Source organism: Neopsephotus bourkii, unplaced genomic scaffold, assembly GCF_033783945.1.
Source record: "Neopsephotus bourkii isolate Nb327-2 ecotype Australia unplaced genomic scaffold, CSIRO-AGI_Nbou_v1 NB_951, whole genome shotgun sequence".
NCBI classification, from domain to species: Eukaryota; Metazoa; Chordata; class Aves; order Psittaciformes; family Psittacidae; genus Neopsephotus; species Neopsephotus bourkii.
Window position 1 is genome coordinate 2,357,859 of NW_026901445.1, and position 21,161 is coordinate 2,379,019.

The following is a 21,161-nucleotide window of genomic DNA, read 5'->3' on the forward strand; positions in this document are numbered from 1 at the left end:
ATATGATCCATTTATATACAATTACCTTTTTTTCCATGACAGCCTCCCTATGACTTTCTGTTTCTTTTGTTGTGCCAGAAACCACACAAGGAATAACAGATTTTTCCTTGAATAAGTCACCTTCTTCATCATCATCAAATAGGTCTGCTTTGGACTTGACTGCATTAAGACACAAAACAAACAGGGAGTGATCAGAACAGAAAAGCCATTACAGAACAACAGAAGATAACGGAGTCTCCAAAGATACCATCCTACCTTTTTTAAGATGACCAACATCAGGATTCTTTAAAGGAAAAAGCTAGACAAGCTCTCAAAGTGAAACGCCACTTACATGAGAGTACTGGTAACAGACAGTGCAGTCAACAAGGTAGAGTCAGTTGGCACCTCCAAAGGCAGTGTTTTGTATTAGCTTGGCACTATTAAATGCCTAGAGCCTGACAACAGCGAGTGTTGGGCACTGGGACTCAAGGCTGTGCAAATAATTCGGTACCATTTCCCTGACTCAAGTCTAGATACTGCCCTGCCAGTAGAGGGAGCATCCTAAGAGATGAAAGTCAGTGAAGAGCACATACAAATAAACCAGTCCCACACCACTCTATGGAAAAGAAACACCAGTAACAGCAAATAAAACCCTCAACTAAGAACAACAACAAAACTCTAAAACCTAACAACCGAAAACAACCAACCCAAATGAAAGAAACCCAAAACCCAAGCAGACATAGCAGTACCCAGGTTTGAATTTTGTAACTCACTGATTCCTAACAGTTTGCCTTTTGATAACCTTTAATGTTTAATCTTCCACTTCACATGTATAGACGTACCTGAATCTGGAGGCTTTTTAGTTGTTCCCACAAAGAAGTCGTCATCATCATCATCATCAAACAAAACAACTTTCCCAGGCTGTTTTTGAATTTTCTCTGTGCTCTGTGCTGCAGAATTCTTCACTTTTTCCACAATCACGGTGGAACTGAAAACATCACTTCCTCCTGCACGTCAGATGAGGAAAAGAAAAGCAACCCACACAAACATCATTGCCAGAGTTACCAAAAAGCTGAACTTGTGCCACAGTAAGTGAAGCCAGGCAGAGTTTCCGTAACAGCAACTTTTAATGAGCTTCTGCAACAATGCTGCAACAAAAGCATTAGCTAGAAACTTCTGGATAAAGCTGAGTCACAGACAGATAGCCCCTCGTTCTCACTGCAATCACTTCTTCCTCAAACCTTCTCATTTCCCTAGGAACAGCAGCCAGGTTCCATGTTAAAGCTAGAAGACCCCACAGTCCCACACTGTTGCCCCTATGGACTTCCCAAACCATCATCCTACATTACTAACTAGTAAAGCACGCAATGGTGGGCAAATTGGTAAGGTGCTTGGAAAGTAAAGGACAGGTGAATGAGCTCTCCCAAGGAGCTGCACTTGGTATGTAAGATGACCAGCAATACTGCAGTGTGAGGCTAAGTTCAGTCCTGAGATTCCTGCGTGCTTCAGGTATGGCAGTGATCAAATAAAGTAAGCTGGTAACAGCTGTTTCTTCTACATCTGGTGTGCAAGTGTGCCGCCTCAATGATACACGCATGTCAATAGGTGGTCTGCAAAGGCTTTTAGGGGTTTTGGTAAAAACTAGCAGCCTGGTTCTAAGCCTGTCTTTTTGTTTCTTACCTGCAGATGCTTGAAAATGGCAGGAGGAAAAACAAACAAACAAAACAAACCCCCCAAAAGAAAGAAAAAGGAAAAGAAAAAGTTTGGCAGGAAGTAGAACAACGGCTATTTGGTTCAAAGTCAGCAGACTGCATGAATTTTAACAAGCATTGCAGCAGTCTATTACAGATACAGTTTATCACACAACTAGAAACTGCCACAAGATTGGCAGGAACACAGCCATGAAGTTTGATTAATTATTAAAAGTTCTCAAGTTCCTAAACAAACTGTTACCTGCGACTGCATTCATCAAGCGATTCTGAATAGCAAGGAAGACCCAATCTTTGTTTTTCTCTGGTGAATTTAGCCTGCCTATGAGTTACTGAGAGGAAGCAACTGAAGACTTTGAATAAATGCCAGATATAACTTAATTCCTGATGAACTGAAACAGGACACTGTTAGAATGGTGGGTAATTTACTGCTTATGTAACAGTACCTCCAAGAAAGAGTGAAGGATATAGGAAACCTCCATCTGCCCTTTTAAACTTTGCTACCAAGTCTTACAATTATGTAGAATGACAATTGCTGATGTATATATTTTTGATCTTGAAGCAAAAAGGATGTATTTGTCTACGATTCCTCTAAAAACCATGCTAACTGAGGGCTCAGTTAACTGAAGCCACAGTCTTAAAATAGGCCTTTCTTAATAAGGAGCAAAAATTAAAATTAAGGTAACTCTGTCAGGTAGAGAGACAGAAATCAAGGTTAGTTAATTCAAAGAGAATGATGACATGTTTCTTTTCATTGCTCATCTTGAAGTCCAATATGCACTGCAGACTTCAGCTGTATAGTATCAGTTAAAATAACACACACCCTTAAAAGTCAATAGCACAACACTGGAAACTGACAGCTGCTAATACCTGCCATCAATGACCTCTATCTTCAGAGCTCCTACACAATCTTGGCTATCCATGAGGCATGCTGCAGTTTAGGCTTAGCATGGTAGAAGCATCTGTATTTGTCACTAAGAATATGATCAAGCAATGTAGTGCTGCTGTGTTTGGACAGTTTTCTTTAAAACCTCCCCAGCAGGTTTTAAAGAAAATAGCATTTTGTGCATGAAGCAATTTGCTATTGAACAAATCATACCTGGGAACAGAGATACTGCACCTGCGGGAACTTTCTTTAAGGACTTTGTAGAGGATGCTGAAATCATAGGAAGTACAATACAAATTGGATGCACTTGTTTTATGCTGTCAAAGCCTTCAGAACTCTAACATAGAAATAGGAATCCAGGAAGACTTCTGAGCTCCATTTTCTTTTCTCAACAGCTCCAAACTTTTTAGACATTCTCCTTGAACTTTTGTTTCTGTGCATATCTATCTATCTATCTATCTGTATCACTCTATTTTCCCCTATTAAAACTCCACAAGACAGCTCTACTAAACTGAAGCTTATAAACATGATAGGCATTTATACGTAGCATTATTTAAGAGTTCACATTCACACACTCAAAACCACTTCAATACAGTACACTCAAAATGGCTTAGTCTCACAACCTTGATCAGAAAATTCATCAAATACAATGCTTCAATAAAAACTGCTGCAGTACAGAATGGGTGCTCAGACTCCTTAAGGGTCTAGATATGCAGCTAATGAGAAACTCAGACACGCATTAGTCTGAAAGAAGAATCTTTACTCCACTCCAAACCACAACTGGATCCTGCTATGTACTCTTCAGCAGCAGGAACCCAGTGCACACAGAGCTCTGCCAACATCAGTAAGGATATCCTTTCAGCTCCAGACAGTAGGTGTGTGCAAGGGATCATAATGAATAAGCACATTTAAAATTCAAGGAAAACACAGCTGTTCTCTATTAAGGCTGGGAAGAAGAGATAGCCCAATAATTGCTACTCTTTCTCTGCTAGACTTTCTAGCTTGGAAACAAAACAGTCTACAGGACTAGAAGAGGCAACAATTGGTTCTTACCATCACTTACTGGGACTCGCTCCTCTCTCTCTTTTGATTCTTCTTTTGGTGCTTCAGCAAAAAGATCACTCTGTAGATGAAAATGTAAAGGGGGGGGGAGTGCTGAATTTCCATTTTGTAGGAAAAGACAGCTGTTGATTTTTCCATGTTGAAGATCCACTTCTAAACCAAGACAGATGAGGCAACCACCACTCCCTTCTCAAAAGGATGCCTGCACATATGTACTTAAATCTGGGTACTCTAGCATTAACTTGAGTGCATATATTCAGAAGAGTAGCTTTCTGTCTTCTAAAATTTAATTTACATTGATTAGCAGGCTGTTTACTGCAGAGAAGGAAAGACCTTTTATTCGCACATCTTCAAGGGCTTACATCAATATACAGATGTTTAGGCTCCGATTACATCCTTCCATGCTTTCTTGTTGAAGCTTATGCAGTAAGGTTTGAAGGAAGAACTCGGGTCACGCCAAGCATAAAAGTACTCTTCAACTACACATGATTAAGGACAATGATTTATATTGCTGCTAAAGAGATGCTAAGACACCAGTATGGTGTAAAGATATACATTATAGCTCAAAAGCAGTGCTGGACAGTCCCACAAAAGTCCTTGTGTTCAGATTACAATTGCCCTCTGTCAGTCCTCCCTGAGAATCCCAGGAAACCTCTGAATTTGTACGTACTGACCACTTCTATTTTTTTAAAGACTCACTCTTATGGGAAGTAGGATATTTGAAGTTGCCTATCTGGAGGCTCCAAATGCATGGTCTTTGCATAAAGCTTTATGGAAAGAAGGTATCAATACTTGGGAAAGAGCAGGAAAGCATAGGGCTGTAGCAGTCAGTGATTAACTACACATTTGTCAGTTACTATTTGCTGTTGACCTTCTGTTGCTGCATTCTGCTACAGGCCTCTTCCACTGCACAAAGTAGGTGAAGGTAAGTTACCCTTCCTAGATGAGTAACTGTCAGATAACAGAAAACCAAGAACAAACATATGCAGGCAGGCAAAAATCACAGAGAAATCTGCCTGGCTGCCATGTGTCTACAGGATAAGAAAAGTACTCTTGGCAGTAAGTAACCAAGAGGCTTTAATGATCGCTTCATCTGAATTTGCACTGACACAAAGCCTCATTCCAAAGGCCTTCTTGCAAATTTCAGTTTAACAAACCCCTTAGCTCCAAGGAACACCTGACTCATTCTAGTTGCAAAAAGAAACACCACATCCAACAAAGGCAGCAGTTTGGCTGCTATTCTGGACTAACCTTGACTGTTACCAATATCAGCTGCATGATTAAAATCAAAGGCAATCATCTGTTTTACATAGCTGTACTATCAGATTCTTAAGTATCCCCGACATAGGGCTTTTATCCCCTTTTACGTGCACGATGTTAAAACAGAAGTAAAAATGCACTTTGTGCCATTCCTTTAAGTCAGCTCTAGATACATAGCACAAGAGCAATCTTAAGGTGAACTTTTCCTGCCAATGCATTAATTAGATGAAAGAACATAGCATAATTGCAATAGGGAACTTTCAACAACACAGAGAAACCCAACAACACCACTGTCCAGATATGGTATGTGAAAGATAAATTATGAAGGGCATCACATTCTCTTTCCTCTCAACCTTCTCCCACACTGAGGGAGAAAGAGAGAATCACAAAATTCAGTATTCACACAGGCATTTTAATAGAAATTTGCTGGTTTAAAATAAACAAACTGTATGGCATTTGGTTTACTTCCAGAGATAAAAGTGAGGCACCAGGTAAGCTCTGCTGGAATTAGAACCTGTCTAACATAATGCTGGAACCACACCTGCATCTCATAAGCACCACTGCAGAAGAGAGGGCTTTGTGTCAAGAGAAATGTAAGTAGCTCATTCATGTAGTTATGTTTCTCCACTGGAAAGCTATACTGTTCCTCCATACTTGAATACTACCAAGCAATAAGATACTGTTTTCCCTCCCTGCCTTCCAGAAGTGGGAATTTGTGGGGATCTTTTGTTTTGTTTTTTAAAGGTGGACACACTCAATTTCTGTTCTCTTCAGCATTCTCACCTCTTCATCATCAAAGAGACCTGTTCCACCACTGAAGAGGCCACCCCTAGACCCAAATGGTGTGAAGTCTTCATCAGTCAGTTTAGGAGGCTTGAAGATGTCATCTTCATCTAGAAAGCACAAGAGCCAAGAGTTGTGGTGGGACTGACCAAGTTTCAGGAAAAGGAATTAAAGAGACTACCAAAATAAAACCTAATTTGATTCCATCTCTTCTCTTTCATAAACATTATACGTACAGAAAAGTTGCTGTAGACAGATTGGGTTGTGTGTTGTTTCTCCACAAGACCACATTTAAGGAGGAACTCCAGTCTTGCTTCTAGCATTGTTCTATATGCACATCACAACCTAGGTTTGTTTATACACTCACCTTGAAGGACAATCAAATATCCTACCCAGTTTCTAGATTAGATGCCACAATTTCCTATGTGATACCTCACAATCCAGCCCACAATTCAAAACCAAGAGGATAACTTACCATCTGATGGAACTCTAACTTCTTTCTTCTCTTTCAGGGTTTTCCTTGTTTTAGTCTCTGATGACAGGGCTTTAAAGGAGAAAATTTCAAAGCAAAACAGTCCACCTTTATTTGTAGCCTATGATTAATCTATGGTAAAAAGAACCTTAAAGGAAAAAAAAAATCTATCCAAGCTGACCTACATTTTTTCATTAAATCAGCCCACTGAAACAATTGTATGAAGTACAGGTTCTAAAATTAGCATTTATAATTGTAATAGCACCATTCTGTCAAGCACTGTGGATTCAACACAGTTGCCCACACACAGACTAGTGTCACCTGAGATGCCAGAAAGCAACTCAGCATTCCAAATAGCATAGATCCCACACAGAGCATGCAGAACCTGAGCATCTCAGATAGCTCTAGACATATTATACTTTGATTCAGCTACCAAAGGCAAAGTCAGAATTTTATTTTCTTGCCAGCTCAATTTCAGCCTGCTATTTTCAATTGCTGCTTTGCTACAAGAATAACTACTTGAGAGAGGTCTTTCCCTTTGAAAGTGACACAAAAGGAAATGCAGTTTTTAGTCCAAAATGTCATGGAAAACAGTAGCAAGGAAAAGTTCCTCGAAATGTAGTATATTTAAGCTACAAAAAGTTATAAACAAACAACCCACATCACAGGAAAGCACCAATCTGTGGCTGGAGGGGTTTTCCAGTGTAGAGCTCACAGAAAGACTACAATAACCAGTGGCTTCCACATGCCTGAAACAAGTGGAAGTACATGTGGTCAAAGATGCGGTTTTGCCTGTAGAGAGAGTCAGATCAATGAGAAAACCTTTCTGTGTGTTTGGGGAGTGACCTGTCTCACCTAAAAGCAATGTGTTTTCCACTATAACACTCAGTGAATTCCAATTGAATACTTAAAAGTTATGGATAAAAAAGTTCTCAGAATGCGCAAGTGTCTTTATTTACTCTTGTTAGGCTTTCACCTAATACATATTCAAGTAACAGATCTGTCTAACTTCAAATACTGCTACACAGGATCTCCTGTATGACTCCTGAGTCCCCGCTATCTCACAAGAACTTATCAAAACTAAAGTTAGCTTACATGAACGGTCTTCATCCAGTTTGACTGGTATTTCTCGTTTGATGCGGGCTGCCAGCTCATCTGCAAATGATGTTGGCCTCTTCTTTTTCTGAAAAGTAGGGACAAATAATAGCATACTCTTTACACAGAATCCGGTGTATAAATTGCAATTACAAATACTGTATTCTACAGCCTCGGTTGTACAATATCCTGTCTAGACTTCAACTGAAGCCCTCAGAAGAGGCAATTCAACTTTCTATTAAGAAACCAATTAGGAGATTATGCATGTATCAAGAGAAAAAAAGTGCCATTTCTAGTCCCTTATGATCATATAATTTTTAATGTCATCTTGTTCTGGGAGCGCGACAAGCAGGAAGACCTTAACACACACAGATGCAACAAGTAATTTCTCAATAACCTTTCAAGACAGCTTTGATGCCAGTTTAGGGTGCAGGAGTTCCCTAGTTTAAAGGGGTGAAGCCTGAACAATCATGTTGAAGATCATCCAGGATTTTTACAAGCCCTCTTGCAGATCTGATCCAGATAACTGAAAGTTACCATTATAATACCTCTAAGAACACATTTTTTTCATGAAGAAAGTCAAACCTCTCCTTCCAGCAAGGCAACAACTACTTACAGGCCTTGTGGTTTCATCTAAGTCTCCATCCTCATCTTCTTCTTTTTCAGAGTCAAAGAGATCACAGCCATCATAATCATCTTCATCACTCATCTGTGCTGTCCTCTAAAAAACAGTAATACCTTGTTATGTTCTTCTGAAGTTGGCATACAAAATAAGCACAAAACTACATCTGCACGGATAAAATATTCAAAGCAAATTTCCTGAAAGGAGGGGAACATTCAACAACTTTTGGGAACTTCGCTGCTTTTGAGAGGCAAGGAATGAGTGCCACTAGCTTCAGGCAAGTTGTTGCATTCTCTAATACATCCCTTTGCTGTGTCACTGAACATTTCTGTACCAGAGATGCAACTGAAGACACTAAGACCCTCCTCACAAGCAGTGTACCACTACTAGACACAAGCCCAAACTGCTTTGGCTGTGCTGGTGCCCTTAGTTTATGAGCTGCTCCTTAAAGACGTATTTAGTCTTAACACAGGGACTTTGTGAACATAGTAAAAAATTGTATCATCTTGAGCTATTCCTAAGGTGGACAGCAAAATGACAGGCACAGAATGACAGCAGAATCCACATCTTGAATTCAGTCATGTGAATAAGAAAAAGATGGAGTGAATTGTGAGCTGCAGGCTGGCATGGGTAAGGCCCCAACACCCCAAAGATACTTCTACATCCTAAAATACATCAGGAATACAAAGTTACCCTATGAAGGTCAACACAGGTGAGTAACTTGTAACACTGTTTCATTAATGTTACAAAGATTAGATTAAAAAAACCTTGCTATGTGGAACACTGTTCTTATGGCACTACATTTCAGACTGAGGATACCCATGTAAAAGTCTTTCGCAATAGCACATCTAAACACAGGCAAGATTCCTTCTTCTACTACCAGTGACTAAAGTCAGGCTTGAATTTTTCAACCTAAACATTTCTTTTGATTTCAAATCATACCCAAACTGAACGGTTCCTTACTTCCTGCATAGCAGGTTTAAAACTTTAATTATGGACCAAATAATCCCACCAGATCCTAGTTTTCCTGGACTAGATTCTTTGAACTCTCACAACTCCAAAGTAATTCCTGAGGAAAACACACAGCAGAAAATGCCATCCCACATACACTTTGTATCTAATGATGGCTTGCAAGCATGTCTTTAAGCCAAATCTAGGTCCAATTTCACAACTCAATGCCATCTGGTCAGGACAACCTTCTCATACAAAGTAATACAAATCAGGCTGAACAAAAGTTTTTAAGTGTTGTGTAGAGCTTTTATTTCTTTCTTGCACCCTCACTGTGTCATGAGTGGAAAATCTTTCAGGGATGTACCAGGGTGTATATAACCATACCATCTTTTGGTCATCTTCACTAGGGTTTCCAAACTCATCATCTGATTCCTGGAACACAAGAGATTCAAAGACAAGTAACACACATTACTTGGTTCAGTGGCTAAGGGAGAGGGCTCAGAAACTCTGGCCTTACTTAAGTTTGGACATTCAGATCTCCCACCATGACCTGACCAAAGAACTGTTTCCCCACAGCTGACCATCTTTATGAATGGATCTCACTAGAATGTTATGAACCTAGCAAAGACAATAAGCTCCATCTGACAGTGTATTTGAGTAACTTGAAGGGGATTTAACTTTAACTGAGCAAAGACACCAAAAGCAAACTCCCAAAAAAGGGAGTGCTTCCACAGCACAGTTACAAAGCAGAGACATCCCAGCCCAGGCAAGTGAAACATAACAGAAACTGATAGCTCAATGGAGCAGATTTCAGGCAAAGCCTAGAGGTGCATTACTGACACCTACTCAACCTTCGAACTTGCTCCTGTTAAGTGTCTATCCCATTCTTTGGCATGTAATTTATAACAGATTTGTTCTTCATAAATACAATTCTTGCTAAGAATCTGATTTGCTTCACATTGAAATTAGGCACAATGAAACACTTTAGTTTGAAGTATTCTACTACAATAGCAGCTAGAGCCAGTACCACTTTATTGTTCCTCTGAAAAGCTGCAGAGGAAACCACTGCATAAGAAAAATGAAAAGCACATTTGCCACAATAGATACAGAGAACAGACATTGTGCAATATTACCTTGAGACCTCACATGAAAAAAACAAAATAGCAAATGGCCTCACACACAACCAAGGACTCATGAATGCTTGTGCAAAGTGGCTGGTACTCTGTCACCTGTTACTCACCTCTTCGTCCTTGTCTTCACTGTCAATTACACTTCCACGATCGCTGTCTACTGATCCTTCTATTTTAAATGCAAAAGAAAAAAAGAGTTAAGATCAGATATGACATCCATGCAGAGAGATACGTGGTCACACTATCAACAACGTCTTTAAAGGCTTTGTGAAGAGCACTAGAAATCAGGTGGAAAAGAGAGTGGTTTGGAAGAGCTTTGAATGCTGCTGAAATTTTAGCGCTTTGTGTTTCTAATACACAGAGCAGAAATTACTAAGAAGTTAGTGCTCTGTGTCCCAGAAAAGTGGTTGTTACAGCATTTTTTAGCAAATTGCACATTTTTCCCCCCCAATTAATTACAGTGTGCATTTTAACATGCAAGAACACTATGCAGTGTAACCTAAGCTGTGAGTTAAAACAGACCTAAGTCACAGATTAAGAACTAGTTACTTGCTTAGGAATAATGGGTCATGTCAGCACACACCTTCACTAGAGAGATCTCCAAGGCCAACATCATCTTGTTCCATAAACTGCTGAGAACCAATCAAGTATGGTAAAGGCCTGTCAATATAGAGATCCTGAAAAGAGAATGCATCATGTCTTTTTGATATCTAGAGACAGCTCTGCATTGGTGACAAAGATAGAAGTCTTACCCCCTTTTTTTAACTCAAGGAAGATACAAGCTTGTCTAAAAAGGGCCCCACCAGACACATGCTTCAAGTATGCCTGCAAACCGGTGGGCCACCTGAAGTTTATTCTTTTCTAAGACTGTCAAAGAAGGGGTCTATTTGTGTGATCACAACTTGTTTCTAGGTGTCATCTAACGCAAGAATATCCTTGCAAAGACTTGCAAGCATCAGTCTTATCCTGAATCCAGCACCTAGCACTCTTAACTACCAGAAGAGTAAAATCCACCTATGAAGATATAGTTTGTATCTAAAGAGCATGAAATTTCAAGGTCCCACTCCATCCAGAATTGAGGCTTCTCTTTCCAAGTTCGTCATCACTAAATTAGTTCCCTTTAGGGTGCCATATCTTAATGCTAACCCAACTGAAAGACAAGTAGGTTACACAAGGAATAGCTCAGCAAGGAGCACTTCTCCTTCTGATGTATTCATCCAATCCTCTTTTTAGGTAACAATTTTACACCAATGCACAACCAATTTTACAGTGATACTCCTGACAAATGCAAAGAGCAAGTCCAACAAAGCGAAACACAAACCCATGCTCCCAGCAAGAACAGGTCTCTGTACCTTTGGCTCAAGTATCAGTTCCACCCTTTCATTACTTTCTTCCTCTTCTGAGTCAGAGTTGCCTGCTTTGATGTCTAGCTGTTCAAACGCACTGTCCAGAACTTGCAACCCATAATTCACTGCTTCTTGGATTTTGGGTATCAGATCAGCTTCTTTCTGTTCCCGGGTCTTTTCCTTTAATAATAGGAACAACACATTCTCATTGCATTTGATTCAAGACTCAATCTCACTGCAACATGCATACAAAATTTTAACTTCAAAGTAGTACAATAAAAGCTTTTTCACTATATGCAAGAGAAAAACCTTCAGAATCTTTTTTTTTTGTTGTTTGACTTAATTAATGTTTATCACTCTCAGAAACAAAGATGTTCTAAACATCCACACCAGCATAGTACTGTATTATTCATGCTTCCAGCCCATCAAGGGAATATTTATGGTATTACACACCTAGACTGTAAGATATATTAAAAAGCTCTGAGTTTTTAATCCCTGGGAACTGTACTCAGATTCTGCTTCCTCAATCTCGTACCTCTGAATCCAGTAAGAAGGCCAATGTTCTATCGCTGAAAAAAAATGCATAGCCATTTGAAAATCAACACAGAAGTCTTGACTACTGGACAGAGTATTGAGCTTGGGGAAGCATTAACAGATTGCCATATACTGTAGTAGCCTTCAATGTTATAGGAAATTCTATGTTTGAATGACATAGACTTCAACAGAGATACTTCACAGAGAAAGGTAACAGCTCAATTTGTAAGGTGTAAATGTCCACAAAATAAGTTTGCAAATGAGAAAGCAGACAACATCTGCAAACACACTGACAGCATTCAGGCCAGCTAAAATTAATTACCTGCTCTGGTTTGTCTCCAGCATCAGCTTTGGGAATAGGTTCTTCCACTTCTTCATCATATACTCTCTAAAAAGTCGAGCAAAATTAATTCAAGTAAGAACAATATATGCTGCAAGGGCTAAACCACAGGCACCACCACCACCAAAATGAAAGGCACTGCTAATGTGCTATTAATTGCACATTAATTCATTGCACATTTTAAAAAAAAGGAAACCATGGATGATGCAAAGCATTTCATAGCCTCCTTCACATATTGAAGTCATCATCAGGCAGCCTCTCAACTCAATTGAGGCAATTCAAAACTGGAAATGTCCCTGCATCAGCAGAAGACAAGCTGATCATTTAACCCTATTCACAGATTCACTTGAATATGTTTTAAAAAAGCATGTTTTAACTCCCCTAACATAAAGCTATTCTAGAAACCTCCTAAGTCAAACTTAAGTTTAGTTGTGAGCTGTCTGTTTTCCCTTTGTTTTCTGTCATTTAGTAGCTTTCCTTCTTAGATTTTACCCTTCTCCTGTATTACAGAGAAGGTTTACTTCCTCCCTCAGCCTTCAGTTTGTTCTGATGATCCCTCCCATCCAGCTCTTTAAACAGTCTTTTCTAGGACCAGCTACAATAAAACATGGGGGAATAAAAATAATTATTAAAAAAAAAAATAAACCTGCAAACCTAAATCTAAGTCTCTCAAACACAAGCACAGCTATTTCCTGAGAAGAGACAGATCTCCCACATTAATTAATTAAGAACTAGAAATGAGGACCTATTTCTGTACACTTAAATTTGGGAACAAACAGCTTCAAGCACCCAAGATTTAAGATGTTTGGTACAAACTGTTCTCATCAGAATCATTACACTGAACAGCAAAGTTAGGCCAGAAAACACATTGCAGCTCTGGTAAAAAAAATCTAACTACCACCAAAAAACCCCAAACCATAAATAAAGATTTCCATCATCTTTATCCTCTGTATCTTTCCAATAACAATATTATGGCTTCAGATGAGACACACGTGGCCTGAGAACAATGCTGATCACAACAAAATACCTACTAAAACTTACAGTGCTAAAAACCCCTCCACAAATGTAAAGAACTATTAAAGCTCTACATCTTAATTATACACATGCTCCTAGTGATACAGTGTTGTAAGCAGGCTTTCAAGTCTCGCTTTCACTTTTCTAAAATAGCAATAACCAACAAATATGCTTATCAGCTAAAAACATAACAGACAACTGCCTGCAGTCCAACACCTTTAATACCAACTGCTTTTAGCACAAAATAACACCTCTGGCCAAATCTACAGCACCGCATAACATTCCTCTTATGTAGACATCTAAGTGCAGACAGACGCTACACTCATGCTGCCTGTAAAGCTAGACCACAACATCCCAGAGATCCCAATTCATTCACAGTGCTAAAAACAAAACTGTGACTTCCATGACACATATAAACAAGGAAGGAAGATAACTCAGAAGAGGCAAAAGAGAATATACTGATATCAGATAGTGCATTACTCACAAAAGAATTAGGACATCCTTTAACAGAATACAATTAAAAGCTAATTAATCTCTAAATTAACATCAGATTTGCAAAAAAGTCAAATGACTTCTCCATGTTATAGTAATGGACAACACCAGTGTTTGGAGTACAGGCTTGATGGTGTGCAAGAATATACTCACGTTCTCTATGAACTGTGTATTGGACAACATAAGAAAGTCATTGAAGACATTATGAAGGCGACAGTCTGTGGCTTTTGTTTCGCTAATCAATCCATCTACTTGCTTTTTTATTTCATGAGTCCTGGAAATTGTTTGTTGTGAGAACTCTTGTAGGAAATGCAGAAGCTGTTTACAACAGGGGAAAGCAACAGTCAGCATCCAGCTCCTTTTCCTCTTGGCACCGTTTATGACACGCAGTTACCACGCACTTCAACGGCGCATCAAAATAAACACAGTTTAGACGAAAGAACCCCCATGCACCCAGGACCAAGCCTTCTCCTACTCTGTTTCCACTTCATTCTGCTTCTCCTTTCAGGCCAACTCCTCATTTTATTTTTATCGCCCCGATCTGAGGTTTTAAGCAACAGCAGGCCGCCGCTCGGCCCCGGGGTGAGCAGCACCCGGCCCCTCCTTACACCTCCCAAGCCCCGTTCAGCACCCCTCCTGTTCCACGCTCGGTCCCGGCCGCACCGCTTACCCCGGCATCCGAGGCCAAAGACCAGCTCTGGCTGCCCTTACGGATCTCCTCCAGCGACCAGGGCCGCTCCCACACCGGCCCCGGCTCCGCCGCGTCCCGCGGGGCCCCGTTCATCTGCGTAGGAAGGGAAGAAGGCCAGAAGACCAGTAAGCCAGGAGCCCGGTGCCGCCACCATACCCGGGCACAGCAAACCCGCCCCAGCACTAACCATGGCGGCAGGCCGCGCTTCTCCTCTTGCGCCCGCCGGCGCCATCCGCCCGTCCGTCAGCTGAGAGCCGTCACGTGACCCACAGAGCACGGCGTGCTCACGGGCAGGGCGGCAGGGGGCGCGATGCTGCCGCGCGGAGGCCAGGCAGCGCCGGGCTCGGCCGCCCTCTGCTGCAGGGGGCCCATGGCAGGCAGGGCCAGCTGCTGCCGGTAGCAGCGGGGTCACGGTGGCTCCCTCCCGGCCTCACACCAGCCACCGCAGCGGGCTGAGCCTGCACCAGCGGGGTAAGGGAGGACAGCATCTCCCAGGCGTGGGGAAGGGAGATCCAGGTGGGAGATGGCTTCGACCACCGCAGCTACCTCAAGGGTCTGGCACCCGTGGCTAGGAGGCTGTTCATGGCTCCTAGGAACACGAGAGCAGAGGCTCCCTGCTCTGCACTGGGACCAGGCCAGGGTGGCAGGAGTAGCATATCCTGGTCTGCAGCACAGCAGCATTACCCACGAGCACAGCAATGGGGTATGGTGATGACCAGTCTTAGAGAGGTACACTTTCCTCCTATGTTCCTTGCAAAAGTAAGTGCAAAACTTACATTGCAAATCAGGTAAAATTTTTGGCTTAAATAGGGATTAGTCTTGATAAACACACACCAGAATCCCAGATTTTGCTAGGAGAAAACCCTATATACACTAAGACAAATAAATATATAGTGCAAATAGCCAAACTGGGATTCACAGCCAATTATCCCTCAGTCTTTAGAGATCAAACACTCCACTATGCACTCTAACTTCCCACTTCTCACTAAATCATTTTTTTTCCCAATGGATAAAAAAACCTTATCATACTATTGTCCTTTGTGTGTTCTTCATTACAAAGGAATTAGCCAGAAATGAAATTATAATAAAATAATCTTTTCTTCCATCTGTCAAATAATTCATTGGAAATAGTCAATTTAGATCAGCCCTTGATATTAGCACATGGAGTTTATTTATTGCACTTGACTACACTGATACCACAGAAGACATTGTGAGGAGCAGAGTACTGCGTGATTTACTTTTTTGAGTTCTCAATTTAAATAAGAAAAAATGCCTAAGATCTCCAAGTTCTCATATATTGATTTTAATGGCTACATCCAGATACTTGAAGTATATTGCTAGATTAAGGACATAGTTGCTTCTAAAAGCAAATAGGGTCATATTCCTTTCAATTCTATTTTTCTGTCATTCTGTAACAAGATAGCATTACTGAACTGGCTCAGACCTTCAACCTCAGTAGAATTTAAAGAATTTTAATATACTGATATTAAAGGAGAAACTAACAAAATAAAAGTAGAAAAATATTAGTCCAGGCTAGTTTCACAACAATGTATTGAGTAAGACTGTTAAAAACCACACAGATGGGATTAATCTAAAATTATTCCTCAAGGCTTCTTGTGTTTTGTGATTATTCCTTCCTCTATGACATTCCAAAAACCAGAAAAAAAATCCTTTGATTACTTTCCATGTTCACCAAAATGTGAAATAAAATCCAACAGTCTATTGATAAAGCGAAGTTCTACTGGCACAGAACTTTGTGCATTACAAAATCTGAGGCCTATATGTTCTATGTGTACTGATGCTGCAAAATGTAGGCTCTTACCATCAGGCAGCTTCAGGTATGGAGGTCTCAGGTTAGTTTCCATTAAAAAACAAACCAAAACAAAAGACATTAGCATGGATCCTGAATGTTCCCTTAAGGGAATTTGTTCATTAGTGATATGTACACCAGCCTCTGAGCAAAGAGGGCTACAAAGAGCTGTCATGGTTTAACCCCAGCTGGCAGCTAAGTACCACGCAGCCAGTAGCTCTCCCCTACCTAACCTTGGTGGGATGGGGAGGAGAAATGGAAAAAATTAAAACCTGTGTTGAGATAAGATCAATTTAATAATTAAAATAATATAAAATATAATAATAATAGTAGTGAATAGGAGAAGGAGAGCGAGGATAATACCCAACAAACACAAGTGATGCACAATACAGTTGATCACCACCCACTGACTAATACCCAGCCTGTCCCTGGGCAGCAATCCATCTCTTCCCGATAACTCTCCCCAGTTTGTATACTGGTATGACATGCTGTAGTATGGAATATCCCTTTGGCTAGTTCGGGTCAGCTGTCCTGTCTCTGCTCCCTCCCAGTTTCTTGTGCCCTCCTTACTGGCAGACATGAGAAACTGAAAAGTCCTTGATTTAGAGTAAACACTACTTACCAATGACTAAAACATCGGTGTGTTATCAGCATTATTCTCATACTAAATCCAAAGCACAGCACTGCACCAGCTACTCAGATAAAAGTTAACTCTATCCCAGGACAATGGCACAATAGCAGTTTCAACCTAAACATTGCAATCAGCATCCCCAAAAGCATTTCAGTCCTAAAATTGCTTTTAGAGAAGAATTTAGACATGTTCCTTTTAAAGGATAGAGGGAAGATAGCAACAAAAAAAATCACTTGCTCTTCCACTTAGAGCATTCTAAATGAATATGTGACTTAAAGATATCAAAAATCACATGTCACCTGGGACTAACTTATATATTAAAAACCAGAACATGTAAGACTGCATAGAGCTGAGCTGTCTGATATCCATGCTTACAGGCATGCCTTGGCTCTGTGGCATCACTTGCTACTTGTACGTGGCCATGAAATCTACGTCTGTGCAGCTCAGATTCTCTAAGACCCCTCCAGAGCAGGGCAGAGTGCTTCTGGAGTCAGTCCGGAGGACAAGCTCTTTCCTGCATGGCTGCAAAGACAGAAGTTACAGCAGGCTGGTGCTCCTTGGCATTCTGCCAGTCCCATGCAGCTGCTGACCTCTGTGCATTCACAGCAGTGAAAATGAGACAGAGGTAAAATGAGACAGAGGTCTTTTGGTGGGACTCAGGCTGCAGTGAAAGTGTTTAAGTGGGAGTCAGGCAGTCAGGTTACTAGAAGACCCCTGTGGGTATAGATTGTAGAGGTGGGCCAGAGTACAGGACACAAAGGGTTTGAAGAAAATGTACGCAAGATACATTTGAGAAACAGAGCACATACTGCATTGCTGTTCTCTTCTGCCCTGCAGTTTCTGGAGAAGAACTAGCACAGCATAATGGGATGTGGTACTTACGCAGATGTGGGGCAAAAGAAAATGCACCTTTATGGATCTCTTCCTGGCCCTACTTCAGTCTATTTTCTCCAATGTTGCCCCATGGTGGAAAAAGCCACTTTCCATCCTGAAATTGCTTGTTAGCCCTGTCTGAAAATTTACTACCCCAGACTGCTGCCAGACTATAAATCCTCTGGTTAGTTCTGATAAGCCAACACTTAATCCTGGAGACAATATCGATGAACGTTTGTTGTTCTAGCATAAAAGCTTACTTACATACAGACTTGGCATTGGGGATATGCCTGAAATTACAGCTGGTTCTGGGATTTCCCAACTGAGTTGGGGACACAGACATAAATACGTGTCTGTAGCTTGTCTCCTCAATGTAGTCATGAAATTAGCTGAGTTTGGATTGAATAGTGGGGGCTGATTTTGGCATAGTTAGGGATTCTGTGCTATAGCAACCTGGGAGACTTTCTCCTGGCTTCGATCCCTAAGCTTCCTTCCTGTGAAGCCAAGGCATGAAATGGAGACAAAAATTGGTGGGAGGAGTACTACAAACAGTTGGTGTTATCCGAGGTGAAGAACACACTGGGCTTCCTTAATCCACCATTTTAAGCCTTGCTTGTATTAGCCTCAAAGCCAACACAAGATGCCCACAAAGAAACATCTGCGAATATCAGCACAAGAAGCAATTGCAAAGTAAAGCAGAAAATCCAGTATTTACACTCAGGCATAGGCTGATGCCTGTTTGTTTTCATAGACCTGGTCCCCAGTAGGTATCCACAACAATTTCCAAAGGCCCATAGCACCACACAGAATGGCTGTAGAAGACTAAAGGGAAGATGATGCAACCTTGAAAGTGATTTGGAGGCCAGTATTGCATGCTTGTTGTGTATGATCACAGCTTACTGTTTCTTCACAACTTCTGCAAAGCTGAAAGCGAATGTATTCATTTCGAATGGATCCTGACTATGCTCAGACCTAGTAGATTGTTTTGTCCAGAAAATATCCCTATAAACAGCATGGCCAGCTTTAAGGGAGTTACTGTGCCTGCTATACCCTTTCACTGCAAGGCTATATACAACTCTAGTAAAGACAATGATTTTTAGCACACATACAAAGAATATGAAATAACAAGTAATAATCTTTATTCATGCAAGATTATTAAGGGGATGTGATTTTCCCCTTTTACTTATTTTTTTAAACTGTTTGTTTGAAGTAACTACAAAATTACCATAAGCATTTGCCTATGAGGAAATTACGGTTTAGACTGGACAAAGATTTAGTCTTAACATGACATACAATATAAATTTACATATAATTCTCTCTTATTGATAATCTGGGTAATATGGCATATAGCTAGCATGGGTAAGTTTCCTTTTCCTGTGGGTAAAAACTTGGCAGTACTGCTTTCTGTTTCTTTACAATGGAAGTGTTAACAAAAGCTTAAGCAGATACAGCACTTGGTTAAACTCACAAATATTTACAAGGTAAAAAATGAAAATATCACAGCCAGCTTTCCCAATAACTCACAGAAAGTAAACATGTTTTTATAACTTTAGAACAGGATGCAAACAAAAGAAAAAGTCAAGTTTTAATTAGAAGATAAGCCTCTGTGTCACACAAGAGAGAACCTCAACACAGTTTCTGCATTGTTCTTCATTTTCCCTGCCACTCCTTGTTCTTATGCAAAGATTGTGTTGTATGGCTTGGTACAGGCATAGAGAGATGTGGCTGTCCAAGCCCTACAATTACCATAACTCCCTAGCTCCAAGACAGTTCCCACACCTGCATTATCTGCAGGCTCTAAAAGGAGTTGAGGCTGATGAATGAAGTCAGGGTTTGAAGATACCTCAGTCTCTGGCCCACAGCATAGAAAGGAGGGTCTGCAGCTAGAAATAAGCACAGGTCTTGAAGTCACTGGACCAGCACAAGAGCCTGAAGCCCCCAGAATTCCTTCCCCTCCTACACGAGATTCACTGCTAGTTAATCATAAAACAGTTAGAGTTGGAAAAGGACCTTAAGATCATCTAGTTCCAACCCCCCTGCCATGGGCAGGGACACCTCACACTAAACCATGTCACCCAAGGCTCTGTCCAACCTGGCCTTGAACACTGCCAGGGATGGAGCATTCACAGCTTCCCTGGGCATCCCATTCCAGTGCCTCACCACCCTTACAGTAAAGAGCTTCCTCCTTATATCCCATCTAAACTTCCCCTGTTTAAGTTTTAACCCATTACCCCTTGTCCTGTCACTACAGTCCCTAATGAAGAGTCCCTCCCCAGCATCCCTATAGGCCACCAGCTCCTTCAGGACCCACAAATGGATTTCATCAGGTCCCATGGACTTGTGCATGTGCAGGTTGTTAAGATGGTCTTGAACCAGATCCTCTCCTACAGTGTGCCTAACGTCTTAATTCTCACAGTCCCTGCATCTGCCTTCCAAGACTTGGATGGTGTGGTGAGATCATTTGCCAGTGAAGACTGAGGCAAAGAAGTCATTAAGAACCCCAACCTTCTCCAAATCCAGGGTAGCCAGTTCTCCTGATATCTTCCAGAGAAGGCCCACATTGTCCCAAGCCTGTCTTTTGTTTACAATGCACCTATAGAATCCCTTCCTGTTATCTTTCACGTCCCTAGTCATGTTTAATTCTAACTGGTCCTTAGCTTTCCTAACCTGGTCCTTAGCTTTCCTACCCTGATCCTTAGTTTCCCAGACAACATTCATATATTCTTTCCAGGCCACCTGTCCTTGCTCCCATCTTTTATAAGCCTCTTTTTTCCCTCTAAGTTTCCTCAGCAGCTTGTTATCCACCCATGGAAGTCTCCTGGCCCTCCTGCTGCACTTTCTTCTAGTCTGGATGCAGCAATCCTGAGCTTGTACCATTGCATTGGTAGTGCAATGACTTGATTACCAATGTGTTTATTAATTTCAAGGAATTCAAAATCAGCTTTCCTTTAAAATAATTATTTTTAAGCTGTGTATCAGGAATAAGCAGATTATGATTACCCACATCACCTAAAAGACCTCGCTGCCGTATACCCACCCAAATGACTTACTACAGTAAGTTGTTGTGCAAGCAGGAAAAAACATGCTGATAATTCAGGTAACACTGAATCTTAAGGGAGAAAAATATTCTGGAAAAAAGGAACTGCTACCCTCTAAAGGAATCTGGACTTGGATGTACATTACTTCATTGGCTCATGGTTTCCTCTGCATGGGTTTGTTCCTTCTTTGATCTCAAAAGTTCATCTGTCATTGGAGTCTTGGAGGACAGTCATTACCCTGATTCCCTTGGTATGGGTTAGAAATGCCTAGTGTATGAAAAGGGGGAATCACAGAATGACAAAATCATTAGGGTTGGAAGGGACCTCTGGAGATAGAATCATAGAATCATAGAATAGTTAGGGTTGGAAAGGACCTTAAGATCACCTAGTTCCAACCCTCCTGCCATGGGCAGGGACACCTCACTCTAAACCATATCACCCAA

The 21,161-nt window shown here is 41.0% G+C and overlaps 1 protein-coding gene across 4 annotated transcripts in view; it reads right to left on the reverse strand.

Annotated features, from left to right (window-relative positions):
* Positions 1 to 14,639, reverse strand: part of LOC133215068 (WASH complex subunit 2A-like) — a 37,438-nt gene extending 22,799 nt beyond the window's left edge. For 3 of the 4 annotated variants that reach the window (XM_061358784.1, XM_061358782.1, XM_061358785.1), the window contains exons 1-16: positions 14,554 to 14,639; positions 14,346 to 14,459; positions 13,829 to 13,993; positions 12,152 to 12,217; positions 11,302 to 11,475; positions 10,533 to 10,626; positions 10,060 to 10,118; positions 9,204 to 9,251; positions 7,863 to 7,967; positions 7,247 to 7,334; positions 6,155 to 6,223; positions 5,680 to 5,789; positions 3,628 to 3,697; positions 2,788 to 2,844; positions 822 to 986; positions 26 to 159 (exon numbers count right to left, since the gene is read on the reverse strand). In XM_061358784.1, coding sequence (XP_061214768.1) covers positions 26 to 159; positions 822 to 986; positions 2,788 to 2,844; positions 3,628 to 3,697; positions 5,680 to 5,789; positions 6,155 to 6,223; positions 7,247 to 7,334; positions 7,863 to 7,967; positions 9,204 to 9,251; positions 10,060 to 10,118; positions 10,533 to 10,626; positions 11,302 to 11,475; positions 12,152 to 12,217; positions 13,829 to 13,993; positions 14,346 to 14,459; positions 14,554 to 14,598 — 1,563 coding nt within the window. In that variant the 5' untranslated portion in view covers positions 14,599 to 14,639. The remainder of the gene's footprint in view (positions 1 to 25; positions 160 to 821; positions 987 to 2,787; positions 2,845 to 3,627; positions 3,698 to 5,679; positions 5,790 to 6,154; positions 6,224 to 7,246; positions 7,335 to 7,862; positions 7,968 to 9,203; positions 9,252 to 10,059; positions 10,119 to 10,532; positions 10,627 to 11,301; positions 11,476 to 12,151; positions 12,218 to 13,828; positions 13,994 to 14,345; positions 14,460 to 14,553) is intronic. The other variant, XM_061358783.1, reaches the window with a different exon arrangement.
* Between the last annotated feature and the right edge of the window lie 6,522 nt (positions 14,640 to 21,161).